Consider the following 24,307-nt stretch of genomic DNA (forward strand, 5'->3'; position numbering starts at 1 on the left):
TTTGAATTATTTCTATTTAAAAAAACAAAAAATATGAATCGAATAATCGTAATTTTTTTTGATACTAGTTATGCAGTACATTTCCTTCGAATACTTTATATTCGTATATCAAGATACCATAAATAACCTTAACAACATCAAGGTAACTTTATATATTTTTTAATACTATCTGCATTGGATCTTGCCATATAATGAATTATCGAATTAATAGATATCAAAATCAATTATATTCGATAAAAACTTAGAGAAAAAAAATTTTATTTTAAAAATAGTTCAAATTTAGCGAAAAATACTTAAAATACGTATGCTGTAAAATAACGTTTATAAATGAATCGTCGTCTATCTTTACCTTATTCAAATGATAGAATAAAAGGTCATTTTTTAAATTTATTTTAATTTAATTTCGCAATTAATTTCAGTCTAGAAAAGTAAGTGATAACGCGTTACTTTCAGAAAAATAACAAGTAACGACAATGCGCTACTATTTTTAGAAATAATGTTTAACTGTAAAATATTTAAAAACTGATGGAAAATCGGTAAAATTAAAATAACACATTAGCTATGAGCGTGAGTAACATATATTTTATTCGTTCTAAAAATTGGAAATATCGTGTTATTAAAATGTGAATTTAGATTATCAATTTTTATTTTATATAATAAATAGGCATAGATCACAAAATAATTTTAAAAATTTATATAAATAATTTGAAACTGTTAATAAGTGTAATAAAAACAAAAGTTTTATTTGGTGTTGTCAATGGTGCACAAATATTTTTCTTTAACATTTAAGCTAGCTAGGTGAATTGAAACACATAATATGATTACGTGAATAATGCTAGAAGCAGATTACTTTTCATTTGGGTTTTATATCTATAATTCGGTGACTTCTGATGACCTCGTGGGTATAGGAGTAAGGTTTGATATATTCGAATCAGTGTTTATATTTGACATAACCATTATATTTTTTTCTAAATTCTTATTAAGAGTCTCGTTTACCTCAGCTACCACAATTTTTATTTGGGCTTCTTTAATATGAAAGTCGGAAGTAGGCTGTTCCTGTAATACCTTTTTGGGGCTTTTATCAACATTTTTGGGATTTGATTCTGAATTATCAACTGTTTTAGTTTTTGATATATCAGGGGTAGCGATATATGATATAGCGGGGTTAATATTTAGAGATCCAATTTCAGGGTCATTTTGTGAATAAGACGTTTCGTTAGTAACGTCTGTGTCCGCTCTGACCACTTTTCGTTTTCTTTCTTCTTCTTTAAAGGATTCTAATACAGTTCGGAATATTTTGTATTTCTTTTTCAAAATCTATTACAGAAACGATAAGTAAAAAAATATTTATATAAATGTTATATAAAACAAATAGGTGTGAATAAATTGGGCTAGACAAGGGGAAATTAACTCTGTGGACTATCAAAAATAGCTTTACAAAAAGTTATTTTTTTTGAATAATTAAATTCATAGCAAGAAAATTATATTTGGGAGTGATATAATATTTAAAATAATTTCAAAACTTTCGTAACTATTATGAAACATGTCCAAAATCTTCCATTAAAATTTTTTTAAGAGTTTTGCACCAAATTATTTTTTATTTTTTTCATTTAATTTAAATACTTCACATTTTGATTAATATAACTAACTGTCAATTTCTTATTATAATTTTAAAAATATAAATTAATATTTCTTGCTTTTTCGTAAATTCAAAAAAATGATTTAGGCCCTATTTTATTTAAAAATAGCTAATTTACATTTTTTTTGTTAAAATTACGAAAGTTTATTAATTATATATTTAATATTTAGGTCACAGTCAAAACTGAAGTAATAACCGTTATTTAAAAAAAAATATATAATTTGCTTTCTTTATAGAGAATAAGATTTTAAGGGCCGCGTCTTAATTTTCTTATTTTTTAGAAAATTTCTGAATTGCATTCTAATAGAATTTATTTTCAAAATAATTAAATTGATTTTAATTCAACATTGGATATATTCATTATTTTTATATTAATTTTTTAAATAACTGGACCATGTATAATAAGTTTTTGATGAATGAAACATAAAATTACTTCTTTAAACTTTTCATGTGATGCAACATAAATGATAGGATTATATATGCCAGACGTTTTCGCCAATATTGCTGGCAGCATAGACATGAAAGGGGTAATATTTTCACCATATCCTATGGCACTTAAAATGTATACTATAGAGTAAGGTCCCCATGCTATAAGGTATCTATAACAAACCATTAATAAATATTTATAGTAATATATATAGATTCTTATCCACTTAATCGAAATTGGGAACTTCCGACCTCGCAGGAATTAAAAATAAAAGCCTAATTGAATCGCTAAATTTCCTTCTGTTTAACTACAAGCCACTACTTTGGCATGTAAATCAAATGGGTTTGATATCCGCACACCTATGTGCCTATCTAGATCGGTTTTTATCTAATCTTTCCTTCCATGAATTCATCAACCACCTCAACCTATGACGTCCTAACCTTCGCCAAAAGGTGGGACAAAATTTGCCCACTATCTCATATTAGACCAACTTCCCATTCACAAAAAACTGGGATTCTCTAATTGTTGCTTATTCCGTTGATTGCCTCCTTACGAATGGTGACCTTCAGATCAATACCAATAATATTTAAAGCCTAAAACTGGCATTGAATGGCTTGAGATTAATACCCAGATCCGACTTCGGGATGCTCCTCTCATCAGAACAGTTTAATCTTTATCGCACTCTGCCTAGGTTGTAATACAATAACATAATCTAATCACATTGATTATGGTAAAACTATCGACGATAAACCCCAATATCGACTACATTGATAATATTTCCATGGATGAGTCGACCTTTCCCCAGCCTGGGACGGACTATACTTGTATCAGTTATATAAAATAATTGACACTTTGCCCTGGTTCACACTGAAATCTTAAAAAATACTCCGACCTTCAAAAACTACATTTTTAATTTTAATTACAAACGCCTTAAAAATCTTTGGGAAAGTGACTTTCCAATTATTAGGAAGAAGCATTCAATTAATTAAAAAAATTAGGAAAAATATTAACTTTAGACAACGAAGATCAAAACCAGAGACTTTTACTTAAGATGGTGGATCTCTTTCTATAAAGATCTGTCGACCTAACTTCCTGATCATCTTCTCCACCCTTGGATGATTCCACAACTTTTTTTAAAATTAGTTATTTACTGGTCTCAATATTCCTTTTTTTAAATTAATTTTTTATATACACCCCATATTATTTTATAAATCTCTTATAATATAAAAACTATTTTTAAATTTATAAATAAAGAGATTTTGATCTTTTAATTTACATGATTAATTTTTTTTAGTAATAAAATTCTATTGTAGTTCTTGCGTAGAGGCTTTTGTTTTGCCCAACCTTTCTGTTATAAGCCTATAGACGTTTAAACAACTAAATATTTGAAATATATTATTATGGACCAAATAACAGCTGATTTAATTTTATAAAATTTCGTCTATTTATAACCACATGACCTGACAGGTTTTGAAGGTTATTAATAGAAAGAATTACATTTAATTAAAAACCAATCTAAAACCTTAAACCATATTTCTCAAACCTGTAAATAACCCCTAATCCATATCTCTCTAACCTTTAATCCCCACTTCGTATACTTCAGATATTTGGTCAATATTAAATATATTTCATCCAATTAAAAAATATCCTTCAGTTGAACATTCCCTGAGTTGACAAATTATCGTATATACGCCAAGATTCCTCATTAAAATAATAAAACCGATTTCATAACGAAAAAATGAATAATAAAATTGTTGAATTGTTATTTAAATAACTTATTATAATATTTTTGAATAAATGAATAACCTTTTTGTATTACTTATATATAATTTGACACTGATTGAAAGTTAAACCTCGTATTATTTATTAGATTAAAATATTTAATTTATAATTATTCAAATTATATTTGATATATATATATATCGAGGTTATTTCGAGAATGAATGATTATTATGTAGTTTAACAAAAGTGCACCAAATATCATTTTATATTATGAGGTTCGAAGTAAATATCAAAAATAATAGAGAGAAACTTCAAGTGTGGTGTTTTAACCACAAAACCTAAGAAATGCGAAGATTTTTATGTGAATGAGATGAGATGATGAAGGGTTATCGGAGAAAATAAATCTTGTTAACTTATGAAAAAGAAAAGTTGGCAATAGGAGTGTCAGGATAAGTTGAAAGAAAATTATATAAAGTTTGGATAAAGAAAAAGAAAATAGATGCTTATGTATAAGGTTAGGTAAACACCTAAGGGGACTTTTGAAAATAAAGGATGAAGGTATGATGATAGCGAGAATATGATATATTTTATAAAGGCAATATAGATAAATGGAAATATTGAAGCTTTTGAAGTAAAGATAGTTTAAATAAAAGGTAGTGTAGGAGATGATTATAAATTAATAACTAATGAATACCCCTTAGAGATATAAAGCAAACACTAAACCAATGGTACACACCCTACTTATGACGAATCAAAACTCAAAAGAATAGGGATAATGAAGAAGATAGACGCACTGGTAAGGCATTTTAATAAAGAGAAAGTAATCCGATATTGATATATAGGATTGTGGTATATTAACTACCGGGAAATTAAATCAGAAAATTGATTGTGAAATTTTAAAGTTAAAGCCCTGGAAACATCAAAAATAGCCCTTCTCCGTTCTCAGGAAAAAAATATGAGGTTTTTCCGAAGAAATATTTTCCGCCATTTTATCGACTTAGACAACAAGGTCAAAATATTGTTCCTGTCTCAGGAATTAAAATGTTCCAAGTTTTAGATAACCTATTAGAGATATGCTAGGTCATCTCATAATCATAAAACGTATATCAGATGCACGGAAGATCAATCAATTTTTGCCATAAAAGTAGGTGTCCTAAAGGCCCTGTTATCATTACTCATATCTATCACAAATGTGCAAATTATAATCAAAACAGATATTTATGGAAGTACTCCGTTTTGGCTATGATGTCGACATGAATGAGATAAATAAATAAAAAATTATGGGTTGAGAGTAAATAGGAAAAAGATCGAATATGAGGGCAAACTTTAGTTAAGATCACAATTGAGATCATAATTGGCATTTATGTTGTATAGGATTTAAAAGATGCAGATATTTGGATGAAATGATGAGATTTGTGCGGAGTAAAACAGACATAATACACAAATTACCGAAATCGAAATGTAATTGGTTAGCGACACAGTCTATGCGTCCTTACTCTTCTATATAGTGTTGAGAATTAAATATGAGAAAAGGGAGGATGTTCGTCTCGAGACAATGATGATGAAGGGATATTCGGATTAAGCGACAGTAGATACAACATAAAATGAACGTATAAAGAACCTGTTTACAATATGTAAGATAATTCATAGGATGTGGAAAAAATCATTTAAGTAAATTAGTGCAGGGTCTACATGGGACAAGAAAATTTGGAGATAATATGCTGGAATTCAGTCCTCTACATTTTAACCTCCTCCCCGAAAAGCCTTTAAGATATTGTCTCCCCCTCTCCAGTTTATGTGCACAATGGATTACTGAATAATATGAATATTAGATAAAGAAAATTTTTTTTTAAAAATAAATTAAACTAAAATAGGACCACATGTTAAAAGAGTCTGATAAAATCGATAAGAAAAATGTGATTGAGCGAAGTAAGATGTTAAATAAATTCACCACTAGTTAATGTAGTACAATTAACTAAGAAGAAAAAGAAAAAAATCTGTCTACCACTATTTTATTTTTTTTCGAATTCGTGAATAGACAGTGTTGTTTTTAGAAATATTCCTAAAAATTCCATAATAATTTTAAAATTTTTTATTAAATGTTTGAAAATTTATCATGCTGGACAGAATTAAACTTGAATATAGAAAAAAGAGTTAAATAAATGATAAAAAAATATATATGTTAGCTATATGTGTTTTTTTCCGGGAATGTGTTATTCTTTCAACTTCAAACATTTTTTAAGCGCTTATTTTTTCAATTTGAAAATCCGGTAATGTATTTATGTTTTGAATATCTATCTTACGAATTATAGACAATTTCGCCATTATCCTTTGAGCCATTTATAATTTTTATAAAAATTCTATGTAAAAATTAATATAAATTATATTAAGTTAAAAAGTTCATGGTAACATTATCTGAAATTCATAAGGTAGGTATTCCAAAGATATTTTTATATTTTGCGCTCAAATAATGATTTAGTTACCAGCCGGGAAAACACTTTTCCGCTAACATATATATAAATGCTAATTTAAAATAAATATAACCACTTTTTTACTTGGAACTTTTATTTGGTTAAAATCCTAGTACGTGATCTCAAAAATTTAAAATGATAGAAAGAATTTTGAAGAAGACGATTTTTTTTTAAATTTTAGTTCACACCATTTCCCACATTTAAGCCTTCTAAATGCAATTAAGAAGTGTTGGGAGGGGGGGGGGAGGTATTTTGGCTGAATTGTGTGATTAATTTTTACCATAAATTCATTTAATTTTAAATGAAATAAAAAGGAAATTATTTTTTTTTAAATTTCTTTGAAGACTTGGTCCAAAATATTTTTTTTAAAAACTCAAAAAGTTTTAAAACTTACAAAAGTTTTAAAATTTTAATGAAATCGAAATTTATAAAATTTTTTAAATTTTCTGGAACTATTGGACTTTTCTTTTTATCAGAGACCTGCAGGCCCGGCCCTAAGCCCGGCCCAGGTGCACAGGTTGGGCCATATTTTAGTTTTTAAATATACCCGGACCTGACCGGGCATAAAAAAAGACCGGGCCTTATATTTTAAAACCAAAATTTTCCATTATTACCTATAAAAATTAAAAATAAATATAATATATTATAAAACAAATCCGGGCTGGGCCTGAAAATATAAATCCCGGACCCGGCCATACCAAAAAATTTTTTTAAAAAATTCGGGCCGAGTAAATGACACCTCTGCAGATCTTTGATTCATATATTTATTTTTTTTAAAAAAATCTTATTTCTTCTTTTTTCGATAAAGTTTTTAAAAGTTTGCGAATCAAATTTTTTGATATTTTTGACATAGTCTAAAGTAAAATATCATACCCGGTTAACAAATATAATGCAATTTTGGCCATTTTAACTGTTTTGTTAAAGTTTTTTGTCAAAAGTTTTCCTTCGGATGATGTGAGATTCTTAATTTGACTTTTCATATCTGCTTGATGTTTGGACAAGATGTGGAATATCTTGGTATAGGTTCCAGCAATAATTAATAAAGGTAGGATAAAACAGAACAAAAATAAGCATAGATTGTATATCTTGGAAACTCTTTTCTAGATAATAATGAAAAAAATACATTTTGTTTTTAAATCAAATAAAACGTGGATTTAACGATGATTTTTTTAAAATGATGTAATATTGTTTAATGGTTAAACGGTTCTGAACCGATAAAACGGGTAACTCATATTTTAGCCAGATAAATATTGCCAAGTCTTAAGATTTCGCTAATAGTTGTCCAAACCTTCGCGTCATCAATGAGCAAAATCTTCAGGGTTGCATAGTATTTTTCTGGATAAATAAGTAGCCGTTTTTAAAATAGGTCATCGATCCGCTAATATTACTGATGAAATCCTAATAGAAGCATAAATATAATTATATTTATAATCCTTAACTCATTAAACTGGTGTTAAATCATAAAAAAAAAATGAAATAATGAGTCAGTATCATCATAACAGATTTAATTCTATCATTGATATATTATTAAAATGGAGTAATATTATTCCATGTGTAACAATATATTTTGGAATTTGTTAAATTAAATTTATAAAGAAAATTGAATATTTTATTAATAGTATTATGATAGATACTGTTTAATAAAATGAAAAAATTTACGAAATTTTTTTTCACGATAAAAAGTGAATTAAAATTTACTAAAAAAATAATTTTAAAATTTAATGAATTTTTCTTTTGAGCAAGACGATCGTTAAAAATTTTAACCTGAGAAGTGTAGTTGACGGTACAAGTGGTCAAAAATCCCTCTAACGCGTACTCGTTTATGCCGAAGAAGGGCAGAGCAGACCATATTATGCAATAAACCCAAACGGCGCTGATGTAGCTTGTCGTAAGGACATAGGATATTTTTTTTCTTTGAAGCGACATCATAACACTGTAGAGGCGGTCTATGGATATTAAGGCTATGGTATTGATAGAGGTCAGGCCAAAAACACAACCCGAAAACCCATATATATCACAACCTTTTGTTTTTTTTGTAAAAAAAAATTTTAAGATATCCGATTTGAGTATAAGTTATCTAGAATACTTCTAATAACTCTCATACGATATATGTTGTATTTTGGATAAACAATTTTTAAGGATTCATAATCTATTAATTTTTTAAAATCATTTAACATGGGCAAATTTTAAACTTTTAAAAATCAATCTGATCGATAAGAAATGTATAATTCTAGCACGTGTATAGAGAAAACATTGCTCTATAAATTTTCAAACAATTTTTGATTTCAACGGCAAGATAGTCTGGAATTTGACAGTGTGAGTAAGTCTACACATGCCAACATTTCCGTTCAAATCAGGTTTTTTAGAATTTAAAATGTCGCACCCAGTAAAAATGATAATAACGTTCGAAATCGCGAAAACAAAATCTCTAAAAATTGGGAATCTTTCTTATATCGCCTAGGAAATTATTAAAGTAATATTAAAAATAATAATCATGGATGCCAGGGAAGTAAATCTTTGCATTTAAATTGATTTTTAAAAAAAAAATTGTTAAAGATGGAGGAAATACAATTACTGTACCCAGAATTGGAAACAACTTTTGGGAATATTGATGATATTTTCAGGGTATGTTATTTGAACAATCAAATATGACAAATTAAAATGAATATTTTTAAGATAATATTGACTTTATGATTTATAATATTAATTTTATAATATTTTTTAAATTTATTGTAATTAACTAATGTTTCGCTCTGCATAGCAGAATCTTTACTGTTTCATATTCAATATCAGCATTTCATAAAATATTTTTTAATCAATTTTTTTTCACCGTTGTCCGGATCTTCAATCGATTTCTGATTTAGTAAGAATGTCAACCCAAGTCGACCAATTCTCTAGAGAAGAAGTAAAACTAGGAATTAGTAATAAAATGTCACTACTCTTAATGATAATGGTGGGCAAAACTCATACCACTAACTTGAGGCGGAATCTGATTGTTTCTTATGGAAGTTACTGCTTTCTACATACGTTTCTATTACACATTCAGCTTTTACTTCTGAAATTAATATCTATTGACATTTGATTATCATGACCTTGCAAAATGCATATTTCTTGTATTATATCACATAATTGAATCCACTACTAATAAGAAGCTCCCCTTGATATTGGGGATCCAATAGATAAGCAGCATTGTGATAACATGTATTTATATCTTTTTTCTTCTTTTCAAACATATTTTTAATTGTTTTCTTCAGATATTTTAGAGTAATTGACCGTATTTGACCAGGTCAAATACTCTTCCTGTCAATTGAATGAATTTGACCGGTCAACTGACCGACTTGTCAACCCTGGATATTTCCCCTATCTAATTTACCATAAAAATTTTGTAGAAGATATAAGCAAAATTCCCAATTTTTATTTTGTTTTTAGTGATTTTTTTTAGTGATTTAGAACGGGCAATAAAATATGCGAGATTCCTAATTCCTAGTGGATTTCATAAATCAAAAACCACTAAATATGAAATTATCATTTAATTGTTGATTTTACATTATAAATTGTGAAAGTGTCTAGGGGTGGAATTTAAAATTTTTTACCTACAAGGTGATGCATCTCATTAATATTATGTAGTAGAAGTTAATAATAATTACATATCTAGATTAGGTATATGATATTGTTAACATTTATTCATATTAGCAAAAAAAAAAATAAAACCTATTTCTCCAAATACCCATCTTCCGTACAAGCCTGATACAAAATTCAATGGGCAATTACTAGTTAACATGAATAAATCGGACAGGGCTAAATTCATGATGATTGAATTTGAAGGTGATCTCAGATTTTTTTCGCTGATGTTTGAATTCCATATATATATATATATACATATTTATATAATAATTTGTTAATATATCAAAATTTAAAACCTAAATGTTGTTTAATCGGCTCGATTTGAGGCGATTTCTAAAAAGGGCTAATTCAATATTTTATGCCCTAAATATTTTGCTCATGGCACAAAATGTTTGGACATATAGAATAAAAAAGTCCAGGCGTAAGCACTGTTTTTCTGGCTAATAATATAAAAATGCCACAAAATTGTTAAATTTATGTAAAATATTATATGATGTCTCAAAACAAAAAGGATCAGAGTTGTTAAAAGATATTTTCCAAATGGATCTATATACAAATACATTGTCAAAAATAAATCTAGATACAGATACATCGTCTAAAATTGAAAATGAATCCAGTAAAGATACAATTTTTATTTATATAAGGTGTGCATAATACTAAATATAGGATTCTATTATTGCAATTCAAATTTCCAAGTGAGCCAAAACATTTATTGAGCTTATATAGTATCTGTATACAAATATATAATTAATATAATTGTGGCAGTTGGCGAACATATAAATTAAATAATATAAATTAAAAAATAGATTTTATGAAATGTCGATCAATTATTGCATATTTTAATTAGTTGATTTTATATTTTAAAACAGAAGAAGTTTTTTTTCTTAAAATATAATAAAATTTTTAATCAATGTTAATTATAAATAAAATGACTTGAAATAAAAATATGATTAGCTATTAGTATTCCTTTAAATTATCCCTACAAAATTATTATTCCAAATAAATTATCTTTCTATTAAATTATTCTGAGGAAATGAATATTGAAGGACTTTTATAATAATGATTGTTTTGATTATTAATATAAAAAATAATTGTTAGATTTTAATGATAAAATATTCTCAAAATTTTTATCATTAGCACCCTTGTTTAACTGTAAAGTCATTTTTACCGACATTAAACTCTTACCAGGGCACTTGACTGTAAATTATAATTAATGAATAACTTTCCAAATTGGTATAATCATTAAATATAATATAATTCCGATACTCATTTTAAAAAAAATTATTTAAAATTTGAGTGTCAAAACTTATATAAATATTTATATCATCTAAGGGGTGCCCAAAATCTAATATTTTGATTTCTTTTCGGAGATTGTCTAGAAATATAATCTAAAAATTATAATATATATTTCTATACAAATAATAATATAAAATTTACCATGTTGTCGTCATCCATTGTGTAAAATAAAATTTGTCTGGTTTGTCTTTTTAATTAAACAAACTCGGACATATTATTAAATGAATTTGATTCAAATATTATTTGTTTTGGTATTTTAAAAAAAATGTAAAATAAAATTATATCAAAGCATCTATAGATAACAATACTTCCAAAATAGTGTCTAGATACCAATACCGTTACTTTTTATAAAAATATATCAAGTCTAGATACAGACACATCTAGAATACTTTAACAACTCTGAAAATACACCCTCTGGTTTTTTTTAAAATCATTATATATATTCGAAAATTTAAGAAGAAGAAAAAAAGTATCTTTTTATCACGTTTAGATTTAAAAAGGTAAAAGAATTGAGAATTTTAATTTTAATTATTATAAATACTTCTCAGCCCATCCCCGGGGTGGCCTTAGATGTATGCTTGGAAACAGAAGGACGAAGAAGGACGCAGGTTCAATCCTGGTAAGGACATAAATACTTTCAAGTTTTTTTTCGATGACTAATGTGTAAGGACATATGGTAAGATGAATTTCAGAGCGAGATGAACCCCAGTAACCGACAAGCCTGGACAGCCAGGTGCTAAGGATACCTATCCAATAAACAAAATGAAGGAAACAAATGGAAATATGAATATGAAAGCTAGGGCGTTCCCTCCAAGCGACGCGCAGGGTGTAGACCTCCATCCTGTGAAAAGTAAAGTAAAGGTCAAAGTAAAGAAGACAAGATTGCTAGCAATAGGAACGGCGTCGGCATCACCCTCAGCAAGATCTAACCTCCTCAGTAGCAGAAGTCAACAGGATCTTTGATTGACTAATGAAGATAAAACTCTGCATTGGTCAATCAATACTACACATCTTTTCAGTATATGCTCCTCAAACGGGTTGCAAGGAAGAAGAGAAAGATGACTTTAGAGCTATCCTTGATGAAGCTGTAATGAAAATCCCTAAGGATGATCTAGTCATAATTGGTGGTGACTTAAATGCGATGTGGAGAAAGCAAGAGACCGCTACAAAAGGCATCATGGTGGTTTTGGATATGGAGAAAGAAATGATGAAGAAGAGCACGTATTGAAATTTGCGCAAGCCTTCGACCTTGCCTTAACCAATACCTACTATCGGAAAAAAGACAGTCATTTAATAACATACAAGTCATGGATTACACTTCACAAATAAATCCACTTTAAACAAGATAAAATTAGAACCATGCATCAAATGGGGTAGATTAAAATCAATGACAGATGCTTTTGCTATCAATGCAGACATTGAAACAATAGGTCATAATGTATATAACTATACGAAAAAATAATAGAAAAAAGATTAAGAGACATACTCGAAATAGGAGAGACTCAGTTTGGCTTTATGCCTGGAAGATCAACAACTGATGCTATCCACGCAATTAGGCAAATGAGTGAAAAATACAGGAAAAAGAACAAAAAGCTACACATGGTCTTTCTCGATCTAGAATAGGCCTTCGATAGAATCCCAAGAAAACCTATCTGGCGGGCGCTACGCCACAAAAAGGTTCTCGAAAAATATATAAGAATAATACAGGATATGTATATGGGCCATACAACAATGGTCCATAGCACAACTGGTACTTCAACAGGCTTCACAATAGCCGAGGGAGTTCATCTATGGTCGGGTCTCAGCCCACTTCTCTTCATAACAGTAATAGATGTATTAGCAGAGTCTATACCACAAACAGTCCCGTGGAATATGATATTTTCAGATGATATTGTGATACTTGCCCGAATCCTAGTATGAAATGAAAGAAAGATTAGTGAACTGGATAAATATCCTAGAAAAGCACGTACTAAAAGTAAATAGAGAAAAGACGGAGTATATGGTGATACGAGGAGAAGAAACAGAGAGCATTGATATAAATGAATGGCAGATATCGGCAATTGAAAGCTGCAAATATTTGGGCTCCACTATACAAACAAACGGCACAATAGAAAATGAGATAAAGAGTAAAATTAATCAAGGGTGGTTAAAGTGGAGATATTTATCTGGAGTGCTATTTAACAAAAGAATCCCACACAAATTAAAGGGAAAAATTTACAGTTCCATAGTACAACCAACTATTCTATATAGTTCAGAAACATGGCCAACTAAGGAATCAGACGAGAGAAGTCTACATATATGGAGATGAGAATGCTGAGGATGATTGCTGGAGTAACAAGAAAGGATAAAGTTCGCAGTACAAGAATACTAAGTAGTTTAAAGGTAGTGCCAATTAAGACTAAGTTAATGGTAAACAGACTTAGGTGGTATGGGCGAATAATGAGAAGGCCTATGAACTACATAGGAAATAAGGTTGAGAGTTTGGAAGTGAGCAAACGTAAAAGAGGAAGGCCAAAACTTCAATGGGGCCATAAAGTTAGGGCCAATATAAAGAAGTATAAATTAGATAAAAGAGATTGTATGAATAACATAAAGTGGAGAGAGATGTTGAAGGAGCTTACCACCAGAAAAAGTGAAAGCTAAAGAGAAAAAAAAAACTTCTCAGCCCAGCCAAAATTATTCTTAACTTGCAGTTTAATTGATGATAGCTACTTTAAGTTTCGAATTTATAGGACAGGCATCATAGGTGCTTACGCAAACGCAAGCATCCTTTTTTAAGCACTTCATTTCCATCTTTGAGTTTCTTGTCATTAATTTTAATATATAATTTTTTAAGTGACTTGTGTAGTATTAATTGCACGAATTTATATCGGCAAATAATCTTTCCCGAATTAGGCGATGAAACACGATTTTCAATTATGAAGTTGATTTAATTACTCGTCAGATGATTTTAACAGAAATGGTTTATAAATTCATTAATTTTTATAAAAAAAATATATATAAGGATAAATCGTTGTGAAGTTTATATTTGAATTCGCTGTTATTCGCGATAATGTTTTAGCTGTAATAAATTCACTGTGATGCATTCGTGATATTGATTTCGCTGGAATAGAATCATGATAATGTTTTTCGCGGTAATTCGCTGTAACGTATTCACGATAATACACTCACAAAAATAAGTCCGCTATCGCCATAACCCCCTTGAGTCAATAAATTTGTTTTAATGCATTCGCGATAATATTTTCGCCAAATCGCTGTAAGGCCTTCTCGGTAATGTTTTCGCAGAAATATATTTTTTCGATAATCAACATTCGCCGTTATGTATTCGCTATAAAATCTTTTCAGCGAAAAAGTTTTGCGGTATTAACGTAAATACGGTTCTACGCATGCTGGAATACATTTCCGGTAAAATCAGAATTTCAAATTTATTAAACACCATAAATAAAATGATTTAAAGATGGGGAAAAAAATAGTTCCATCATTTGGTAAGCGAGTTTTTTAATATTTAAAAAAATCCACCTATTCCGGAAATGGCATCCAGCATGTGCAAAATACTTACCCTAAATTTTTTTTAGAGGATTCTATAAGATATTAAGCAAATATATTGTCCGATTATGCACATGGCTTGTAATATAATATACATGTCGTATTGGAATATGGAATCCATGTGAATTTAGTATCCCTCGATTTTGAATCATTTATTAAGGGCGATTCTTAAATTTTAAAAATCTGATTTGACAGAAATTGTATTTCAACAAGTATAGAGAATCCAAACTGTAAATTTCAAACAATTTTGCCATGAACTTTAGAAACTACTATTTTATATTAAATATTTATATGGATTTTTCATATAAATTAAAAAGGTACTAAAATGTCAATGGCGGGTGGCTGAAATTTATAGGGTAAATACTCTATTCATACTAGAATATACTTCTGGTTAAATCGGATTTTAAAATTGTTTAAATCGCTCTAGGTAAAGGATTTAAAATAGAGATATTACGAATTCCCACGGATCCCTTTCCCAGTAAAACATATATATCTGTTCTGATAGTTGTTTAGATTAAAAAAAAATAATAATTAAAATTTATTTTTTGAAATTAATTAAAACTTTTTCGAAAAATGGTTTTTTTAAATCTATTTTTTTTTCTACATGATCTATCATGTTAATGTCATTGATTTGTAAAAAATAATTTATAGTTTGTATTTAAATCGTGCCTCCCGAACGAATACTTCAGAATATTATTTTATAAAGCTACATTAATAAATAAAATTTTAATTAAAATGTAAAAATTTTTATTTATTTTTTATATAATGTCAAGAAGTTTAATTAGTATAATGGAAATGTGTTGTAATAACATACAAAATTTTATCAAGGGGATAGCCATATCTCTAATCATTGGTAAAAAAAATATATTTAAAAGTTTGATTCTAGAGGTAATTGGGATTTAATCCTTGAGATAATTCGTTATAAAAAAATAACGCGAGAGCATTCTTGGAGTGAATACGAACCCAAATTTTAAACTGTCTCAGATTAATTTATATTTTGTCATGATATTTATAATAATTGTATATATTTTAAAAAAAAACATTCATCTAATCTAGTTAGTGTTGTTAAACGGCTCGATTAGAGCCGATCAATATTTTATCGGGAAAAATATTACGCAGATATGAAAATTTTGCTCATAGATGGCACAAGGGTTTTGGACATCTATTAGCGAAATTTCCAGACTTAGGCACCATTTTTCTAGCTAAAATATTGGGTTAGTAGTTTTTAAAGATCGGCTAATATCTAGACGTTTAAAAATACTAAATCTAATATAAATTATTAAAATATAATGCACTAATAACAATTTTTTGCAAAACAATTTCTAGCCGAAAATTCCGATTTATATTGAGAATTTTGTTTGGCAATTACTTTGTTTCTACGAGGAAAATGAAAAATGAAAAAAGGAATTTTATTTAAATAACGTTATGCCAGGTTGTAGAATTTTTTTTAATCAAAATGCCAAAACAAGCTGAGAAGATGCTTGCTCCATCTAATACAGTTTTTCCTTGAGTATTAAAGTAACCTGAGAGGAAGGAAATTGTTCCCCAAGAAAAATTTGCAAGGTTTTTAAAAATATTATTTAAAGGAAATAGCATCCCATAAACAATAAAAAAAAATTTAAACAATAAGTATAATGTAACCATTTTTTTTTTTGAATAATAACCTTGCTAAAAACTTTAAATCGGGAAAAGCCACTCAAAAACCTCCACCCTATGAAAATACCGGAAATGCCTATATTCACTTGAAAGTAGGAAATTAGGTTAATATCTGGATTCCCTATTTTGAGTATAATAGTGGGAGCTGAAAATGTTTTGATATGGTACGTGACGAATATACAGAAAAATGAAAATATAAATTAACTATCTTAAAATGAAGAAATAAGTTTAAAAATTTTCTATTAATAAACTGAAAAAACAAGCGGAAATAAAAATTTTAAAAAAGAAAGAAATAAGAAATCTTTTTTAAAAAAATGAATCAAAAAAATGGGTTAAAAATATGTTCAAAAGTAGAAATACATTGGAGAAAAAATAAGATTACAATTTTTAAAATACTTCGAAAACATTAGAAAAATGGAAAAAAGAAAAAAGTTAAAAATCATAAAATATTTAAAAAATGGGAAAAATATACAAAAGTCTATATATTGAAAATGAGAAACATTAACAAATTTATTTAAAATAATCATATATACCTCTAAAATCTTTAAAAATAATCAAAACAAAAATATTTCTGATAGTTTGTATATTATTCAGCTAGTTTTTATATCATCTGTAACAATATTTTAAACAAAGCGAAATTAAATTATTTTTTTGAATCCGTTCAACTTCGCAATTCATAGTTAGGGCCAATTCCCAGCGAAGTGGGCAAAAATGTCTCTGTGAAAGCAGGATAAATTTGATTTCTAGCATTGACTTTACGCTGGATGTTATTATTAATCAATTTTATTTGAGTGTTCATCGGACTTTTTTAAACTCCTTGATTTTAAAACCTTTAAGATTTTTTATTCTTTAAACTTTTTGTAACCTTAAGGGTCTAGTAACTTCAATCCTAATAAATTATCAACAATTTGTAGTATAACATCAATTCCTCAATTAAAATTAATGACGGAAACGTTATTTGTATTAGTAAATGAATTACGTTTATTGCTACTTTTTAAAATTTTATTATAGTATAAATATGAGGTTTTTAAATATTTATTATATTGCTTATAAATCTTTACAACTTTGGCAGACTAATTCCAAAGGTGAATAGCTAAATAGTAATCGTATTTTTTTCTAAATCCATATATATTTTAAAAGGTAAACAAGATACTGTGTTATTTTTAATATGATAATTCTTTTAAGTATAATTTAAGCTTACTGAACTTTGAAAGTAGTAAATAACTTGAAAAATGAAAAATCTTTTTTTCCAAATTTGGCTAAACCGAGGTATTACTTTGGTCTTTAGGTAAATCCTTGATTTAGTACACTGCATTTCTTTTATTACTTCCCGCTGATATAATTCATTATTAGATGGTTTCGATTTGTATTGTTAAACCCTTTTATTTATTTTAATGTTTTTGACAACTTCTTACAAATTTTATGTAGTTAGTGAATGGCACAGAAAACTCAAGACTCCTTGAGAACTTTGAAGAATTCCCTAAAAAAAATATTTTTTTGATTAACCTTCGTTTTTTTTGTGAAAAAAAAACAACTAATTTTGGAAATTTTGAATTAAAAAATAAAATAAATAAGCCCTCCAAGTTGAACAAGCTAGCGACGTAATTGAAAGCTCCTGATCAATTTATAGTTAGATTTTCATACATATATGTAGTATTGGGATATAGAATTCATTGGGATGTGTGTGGGAATCTCTCAAATCATATCATTTACTGAAGGCGATTTTTAATTAGAAAATTTGATTTGATCAAAAATATGTAACCCAACATACAGATCAGAATTCTCGAACCATTTTTCTTAAAACTGTTTAAATAACTTTAATTTAAATCCGTTTTTAAATAAATTTCCATATAAATTGTAAAAAATACACAAAAGTTTATAGCGGAAATTGTCTAATTTTATAGAGTAGGAAGTCTTTCCGGTGAAATCAGAATTCTCAAATTTGAAAATCTCTCAATAAATGATATAAATTCAAATCCCCGTGCATATCTTAATACGATATTTTTTTTATATCTTGCAAGCGCGCCTTATTTTAATAAAAAATTAAAATGATTCTTAACAGTTGTCATATTGTTTGAAGTTTATTTTTGCCATAGCCTAGCTAATCTATTCAAATATATAATTACTAGTGTTGTTAAACGGCTCATTTTGAGCCGATTTTTAAAAACGGTTAACTCAATATTGTAGCCTGAAAAATATAGCCTAAGCCTTGAGATTTCGCTAATAGATGTCCAAACCTTTGTTCCTTCTACAAACAAAATCTTCAGGCTTGAGTTAAATTATTCTGGATGAAATAGTGAGTTAGCCGTTTTTAAAAATCGGCTCAAAACGAGCCGTTTAACAACACTAATAATTACTCATTAATTTTAAAAAAAATTCTTACCTTTCCAAATTAGTAATATACTTTGCATATACTCGTAAATTTTTTTAAAGTAACAAAAAATAATTATATATTTTATTTATACGTGGCAAAAAGGTAAAGAGAAACAACATTCTCGGATATACCAAGGGCTCCTATAATGAATATAAAAAATGTGAATATCTGGTGCAAATAATGTGGAGTAGGAGGGTATTTCAGCCAATGTTCTGGGTAATGCCTCCCAAATTTAATCTTGGGCGATCTTATTAGTGCAAAACTAATGTTCGTTAAATTCATTTATATATTTTATTTTCGATTTTTTTAAATTCTTTTTTAAAAAATTATTAATAATTTTAAAATGAGAGTTGTTTAAATTTCTCAAAACAAAAAAAAAATTAATAAGGAGGCAAGTTCATAAATATAAATTTTATTCTTTTTTAAGTAGGAAAAAAAGATTGTTTTAGATACTATTTTTTCAGATCTATAAAATAAGATATTTACCTTCGACATATTAATAGCATTGGCGGTAAAAACTGTCAATATTTATGATGTAACATAATCAGATTCGAAAGAAAGAAAGAAAGAAAGAAAGAAAGAAAGAAAGAAAGAAAGAAAGAAAGAAAGAAAGAAAGAAAGAAAGAAAGAAAGAAAGAAAGAAAGAAAGAAAGAAAGAAAGAAAGAAAGAAAGAAAGAAAGAAAGAAAGAAAGAAAGAAAGAAAGAAAGAAAGAAAGAATACTACAAAATTTGTGTGATTTTCTATTTATTTCAACGTCTTATATACTATAATAATTGTCACTTTTTCTATTTTTATTTCTATGTTTATAAAATCGTAATTTTTAAGCATGCTAATTTAGATTTAGTGACAAAGTTTAAAATATTAATAAAATTCTTGCTGACCTATTCTTCAAGCGGTTTTTTATTCCAAAGTAGGAAGCTGGTAAAATGCTTAATATGAGTTTGAAAGCTATAATGTTATTTGTTTTCAAATATATATATTCAAATAATCCTGAACCGACAGTTACGACACCTTTTATTAATATAATAGGGGATCATAGAGTTGTATGTATGATCTTTGATACATTTGGTATATATTAAATTTAAAAATTTAAAAATTTTACAAGTGTAAAGTTTTAAACATAGAATTTATGTTCTAATATTTAATTCTTAAATTAAAATATTCAATTCTTAAATTGAAATATTTACTTTTTCGATATAATTCAATCTTTAGGGGAAACCAGGGCTATATCGGTTCAGAGAATTTTATTTTAAACCCAGTAACGATTATAAAGTATAATTTTGTACTAAAATAGAGTTCTATGATATCCATATTTGGGGAAGTAAATAATTTATATAATATTTTCCCTTTACATTATTAGGTTGTATTAAAAAAAATTAAAATTTTAAACATGATAAAATGGACAAAATATGAAAGTTAAACTCTATTTTAATATTCGGGAAAGTTTTAGATTGATATGCAAGGCTTAAATATATGCTAAAATCATATTAGTAATATTATCACCATTGGGGTTATTAGAATTGTAGCTTGTCGGGGCAATCATTATATTAATTTTTATAATATTATGGTAATCAAATTTATAAAAATTCCAAATAGGAAACCATAAAGGATTATGAAGAAGCAATAAAATTGTATGAAAGTGATATGTCATCAAGAAATGTAACATCAATTACAGGTTAAAATATAATATTTTATAAATTTATCAATGTAATTTATCATAATACATTTCAATTTTAATAAAATATCAGACCTAAATAAAATCTTGAAAACTAAAATCTTCGTATATTGTGATTGACATATTATTGATTAAATTCTATTTATAATTATATTTAATCGATCAGACAGATATGAACATTTATTTATTTACCATAATCAATTATTTAAAATGAATTATATCTAGCAAACAAAGTTTTTCATATAAATTGACAATATATATGATTTAAATTATTACATTTAAATAGACATGAACATTTTAGTTATATCGGGATATTTATTTTGGCCTGCTAATAAGATCCATAAGTGAATTTATTATTTACTTTATTAGGTATACCTACTAGCAGGTGCGTACGCAGCGGGGGGAGGGAGGCAGGGGAACAAATCCCCCTCCAAAGCCAAAAAATGCAGATGCCGGATTATATTTTTCAAAAATATTATTGTTAATATTTATTTATATTTGTTAATATATATTTCTCATATATATTTAAATACATTTATTTATCACATTCATCTACTAAGTTATTTTATCAATTAATTTCGATTTCAAGTTTTCCTTGGCGTAATTTACAAATTATTTTCAAATATTATTGGCGTAATATTTATCTAAATTTCTAGTCAAATAATAATTATCTCTGAAACTCCTTGTCTAACAGGGAGAAAGAAATTGCAAGCTTGTACAACGAGATCGAGTCTCCGCCATCAAGCAGTAACAGCTTTTATGGAGTTAGAAGAGCCGATAATTAATGCTATTACTGAAATATCATAATGGTTTGAAAGAAATATTTCCTCAGAAGCAAGAAAATTATTGGATTCAATACTTATTCCAAATTTATTTTCTCATTAGAATGTATTATTTAATTATACAACTATTTTATGTAATAAACATGACATTGACTTGATTAAGAAGATGAGAATAGCGGAGAGCATTTTATTAGAACTCAAGGAAATTAGAGCTAATGTTGAAAAGAATTTCATATTTTATATATTATTGTTGAGTCATAGGCAGTATACGTGTTTAATATTTGTCCCCCTTGACTTGCAGCAAGCAAGCTCATCGTAACATTAATATAGGATCAGTATTATAAAACAAATGTCCCAACTCTTAGATACATTTATAACCCAAATAAATGAATGGTTTTTAATTCATCATGCAGAACTTACCAATCTGCGGAACTTCCACAAAAGTCTTCAACCTTTTTCTGATGGTGATAGAGAAAAATAAAATATATATTAAATATTTCTTGAATATATTAAAGTATCTTATGATGCCTTATTAGCTGAATAACTATGATTAAAAGATTAACTATGGTTGATATAATCCCAAAAAATGCTATGGATGCTTTGCATTATTTCAAACACATTTTAGATTCCCAATGTATTAAAATGGTTATAAATATATTAGCAACTCCTCCCATTAGTAAACTAATGAGAGAACATTCTCTTTTTAAGAAGAATAACAGAGCCCTGCAGGGCACGGCCTGGATTTTTTTTTCAAAATTTTTTTCGACTCTGTTCGGGGTTTTTTTTTAAAAAAATTTTCAGGCCCCAGCCTGGGCGTTTTTTTGAAAAAAATTTCAGTAAAACTTCGGAAAGTAGATTGAATAGTTTGAATATTTTGAATATTCTTAGGCATTTAACGCCAAGCAAGGATGAGATAATTGAAAAATTAGCTCAAAACATACAAAATACAATTTTTCCTAAGAAACTTTTTGTGTATTAATTTATATTTCCAACAATTAAATTTTTTATACTTTATATATAAATTTTAAATCAAAAAATTCAATTTTCTATTTTGGGTCATTTAAGTGATTCATATGATGGTTATATTCACTTTATATTTTATAATTCACATTTATTTTATAGTTTTTCAATACCGCCATTTATATCCGTTCAATATTTTTTAATTCACATTTATTTTATAGTTCTTTAAATGCCGGTTTAATATAATTTTTTTATAATTCACATTAATTTAAAATTGTGTATTAGAAAAGTTATTAGTCCTAATAAATTTATGCTCAATGATATTTCTTAAAAAATTTTATTATCCCCCCCCCCCCCCCCCCCCAGACCAAAATTTTTTAAGACATTATGAAAAATATAAAATGGTTGGCACTATGCCCAAGATAAGTCAATATAAACAAAAAATATTTGATGAGGAGGAAAATAAAATGGTTGAATATCTAATTTCATGTAGTAAAACTTTCTATGGTTTATCTGTTAAAAAGTTATTTAAAAAATTATATCCGAGATTTTTAACTCATCACCATTCAAAAAGCAACTTCGATTAAAACAGCAAAATAAAAAGTCAAAAAGCATATTACTAAAATATTATTAAAAGATGTTTGTATTATATGAACAGGACTATAAACTTTTAATAATTTTGAAGATTGGTTTCAATGCAGAGTATGTAAAGGTTGGGCGCATGGGTCCTATAGAAAGATTGCTATTTTATTTGAATTTTAAATAATATTATATAAACAAAGCATATATGAAGATCTGAAGAAAATTTTTTTGTTTCTCATAGATAGCCTAATAAACCACTTGATTTGGTTAGCTACATCAATGATCCAACTAACCACGGGTTTGGAGCTACTAGGTTTATAAAATCACTTTTAACCTTTTTTAGAGAAAAAATTATTAAATTTATAAATTATAACAGACTATATTTATAGCTAAATGTTTAAGGTATTGATTGGATTTTGTAAGATCTTATACAATCATTCGGAGCTATGATGATTTTGACAAAAATTGGGCCGACTAGCCCTGGTTTCCCTTATATTTAATATTAAAATTAGAATTAAAAAGTTTGAATTTAATTCAAAATTAAATTAATGTTAAATTTCTATGACTTAATAAATATTTTAAAAATCCTCAAAATTTTAAAACTTTCGTACCTTTATAAAATTATTAAACATGTCCGAAATCTTTCATTAAATTTTTTTAAAGTTTTATAAATTTTGTAATTTATGATTCCTACCAAATTATTTTTATATACTTCATTTCTTATTAAAATTTTAATAATATAAAATAATTGCTTCTTTTTTTTTCGTAAAAGTTTCACAACTTTATAAACTTTAAGCTAAAATTTATTAAATTTTATTGATTAATAAATTCTATAAAATAATTTAGGCTCCTATTTTATTTTTACATTCAAAATATTTCTTGTATATCAATATTTTATCTCACGAAAATTTTCCCAATTTACAAAAACTAAAATCATAACTCCCTCTGGTTTGAGGATATATCAAATCTTGATATTGAAAAATTAAATATTTAGATAAATTTTATTGAGAGATAAATATATCTGAAGGCCAATTAATTTCAGAATTTAAATGGCATGAAAGATTCATTTTTGTAGATAATCCTCCAAGAAATACAGAGAATTGCTTCCTTTAGAATATATTTTATAAATTTTACAAATATATTAAAATTACTGTATATTTTAGCAATGATACCAATTAGTAGAAGCACAAATGGGAGGATTTTTTATTCATTAAAGAGAATAAAAACTTATATCAAAAGTATGACATCTTAAAATTGATTGAATAGACTAGCTTTACTCATCGAGATCTAATCTCCAACACCAAACAAATTATTAAAAAATTGACGCAATCGCAAAGAATTTTAAATTTTCATTTATGAACAATATTTTAACTTTTTAAATCATTATAAAAATGTTTAATTTTATATTTTATTGTGATTTAAATACCGGTTTATATAGCTATAATATTTTTGAACCTTATTATATTCGCTCTTAATATGTATTTTTCAATATTTTATTATTTGTGTTCGAAATTATCATATTTTCAAATATGATTGGTTCTAATAAATTTT

At 27.1% G+C, this 24,307-nt stretch overlaps 1 protein-coding gene across 1 annotated transcript; it reads right to left on the reverse strand.

Annotated features, from left to right (window-relative positions):
* Positions 1-753: 753 nt before the first annotated feature.
* LOC135924427 (compound eye opsin BCRH1-like) lies at positions 754-19,056 on the reverse strand. Its single transcript, XM_065459484.1, has 6 exons — positions 18,847-19,056; positions 9,971-10,104; positions 8,024-8,280; positions 7,133-7,359; positions 2,073-2,238; positions 754-1,317 (listed from the first exon to the last, which is right to left on the reverse strand). Exons 1-6 carry the CDS (start codon positions 19,035-19,037, stop codon positions 871-873), a joined length of 1,422 nt encoding a protein of 473 aa, XP_065315556.1. The 5' UTR covers positions 19,038-19,056; the 3' UTR covers positions 754-870.
* Between the last annotated feature and the right edge of the window lie 5,251 nt (positions 19,057-24,307).

Source organism: Gordionus sp. m RMFG-2023, chromosome 2 (genome assembly GCF_954871325.1).
Source record: "Gordionus sp. m RMFG-2023 chromosome 2, tfGorSpeb1-WG-v2, whole genome shotgun sequence".
Lineage (NCBI taxonomy): Eukaryota > Metazoa > Nematomorpha > Gordioida > Chordodea > Parachordodidae > Gordionus > Gordionus sp. m RMFG-2023.

Coding starts and splice junctions, on each gene's coding strand:
- LOC135924427 (XM_065459484.1), bottom strand. CDS start 19,037: ATGAATTTAACGAACATTAGTTTTGCACTAATAAGATCGCCCAAGATT. Junction 7,360..8,023: donor CCGTCAACTACACTTCTCAG/GTTAAAATTTTT, acceptor ATTATTATCTAG/AAAAGAGTTTCCAAGATATA. Junction 1,318..2,072: donor CACATGAAAAGTTTAAAGAA/GTAATTTTATGT, acceptor TTTCTGTAATAG/ATTTTGAAAAAGAAATACAA.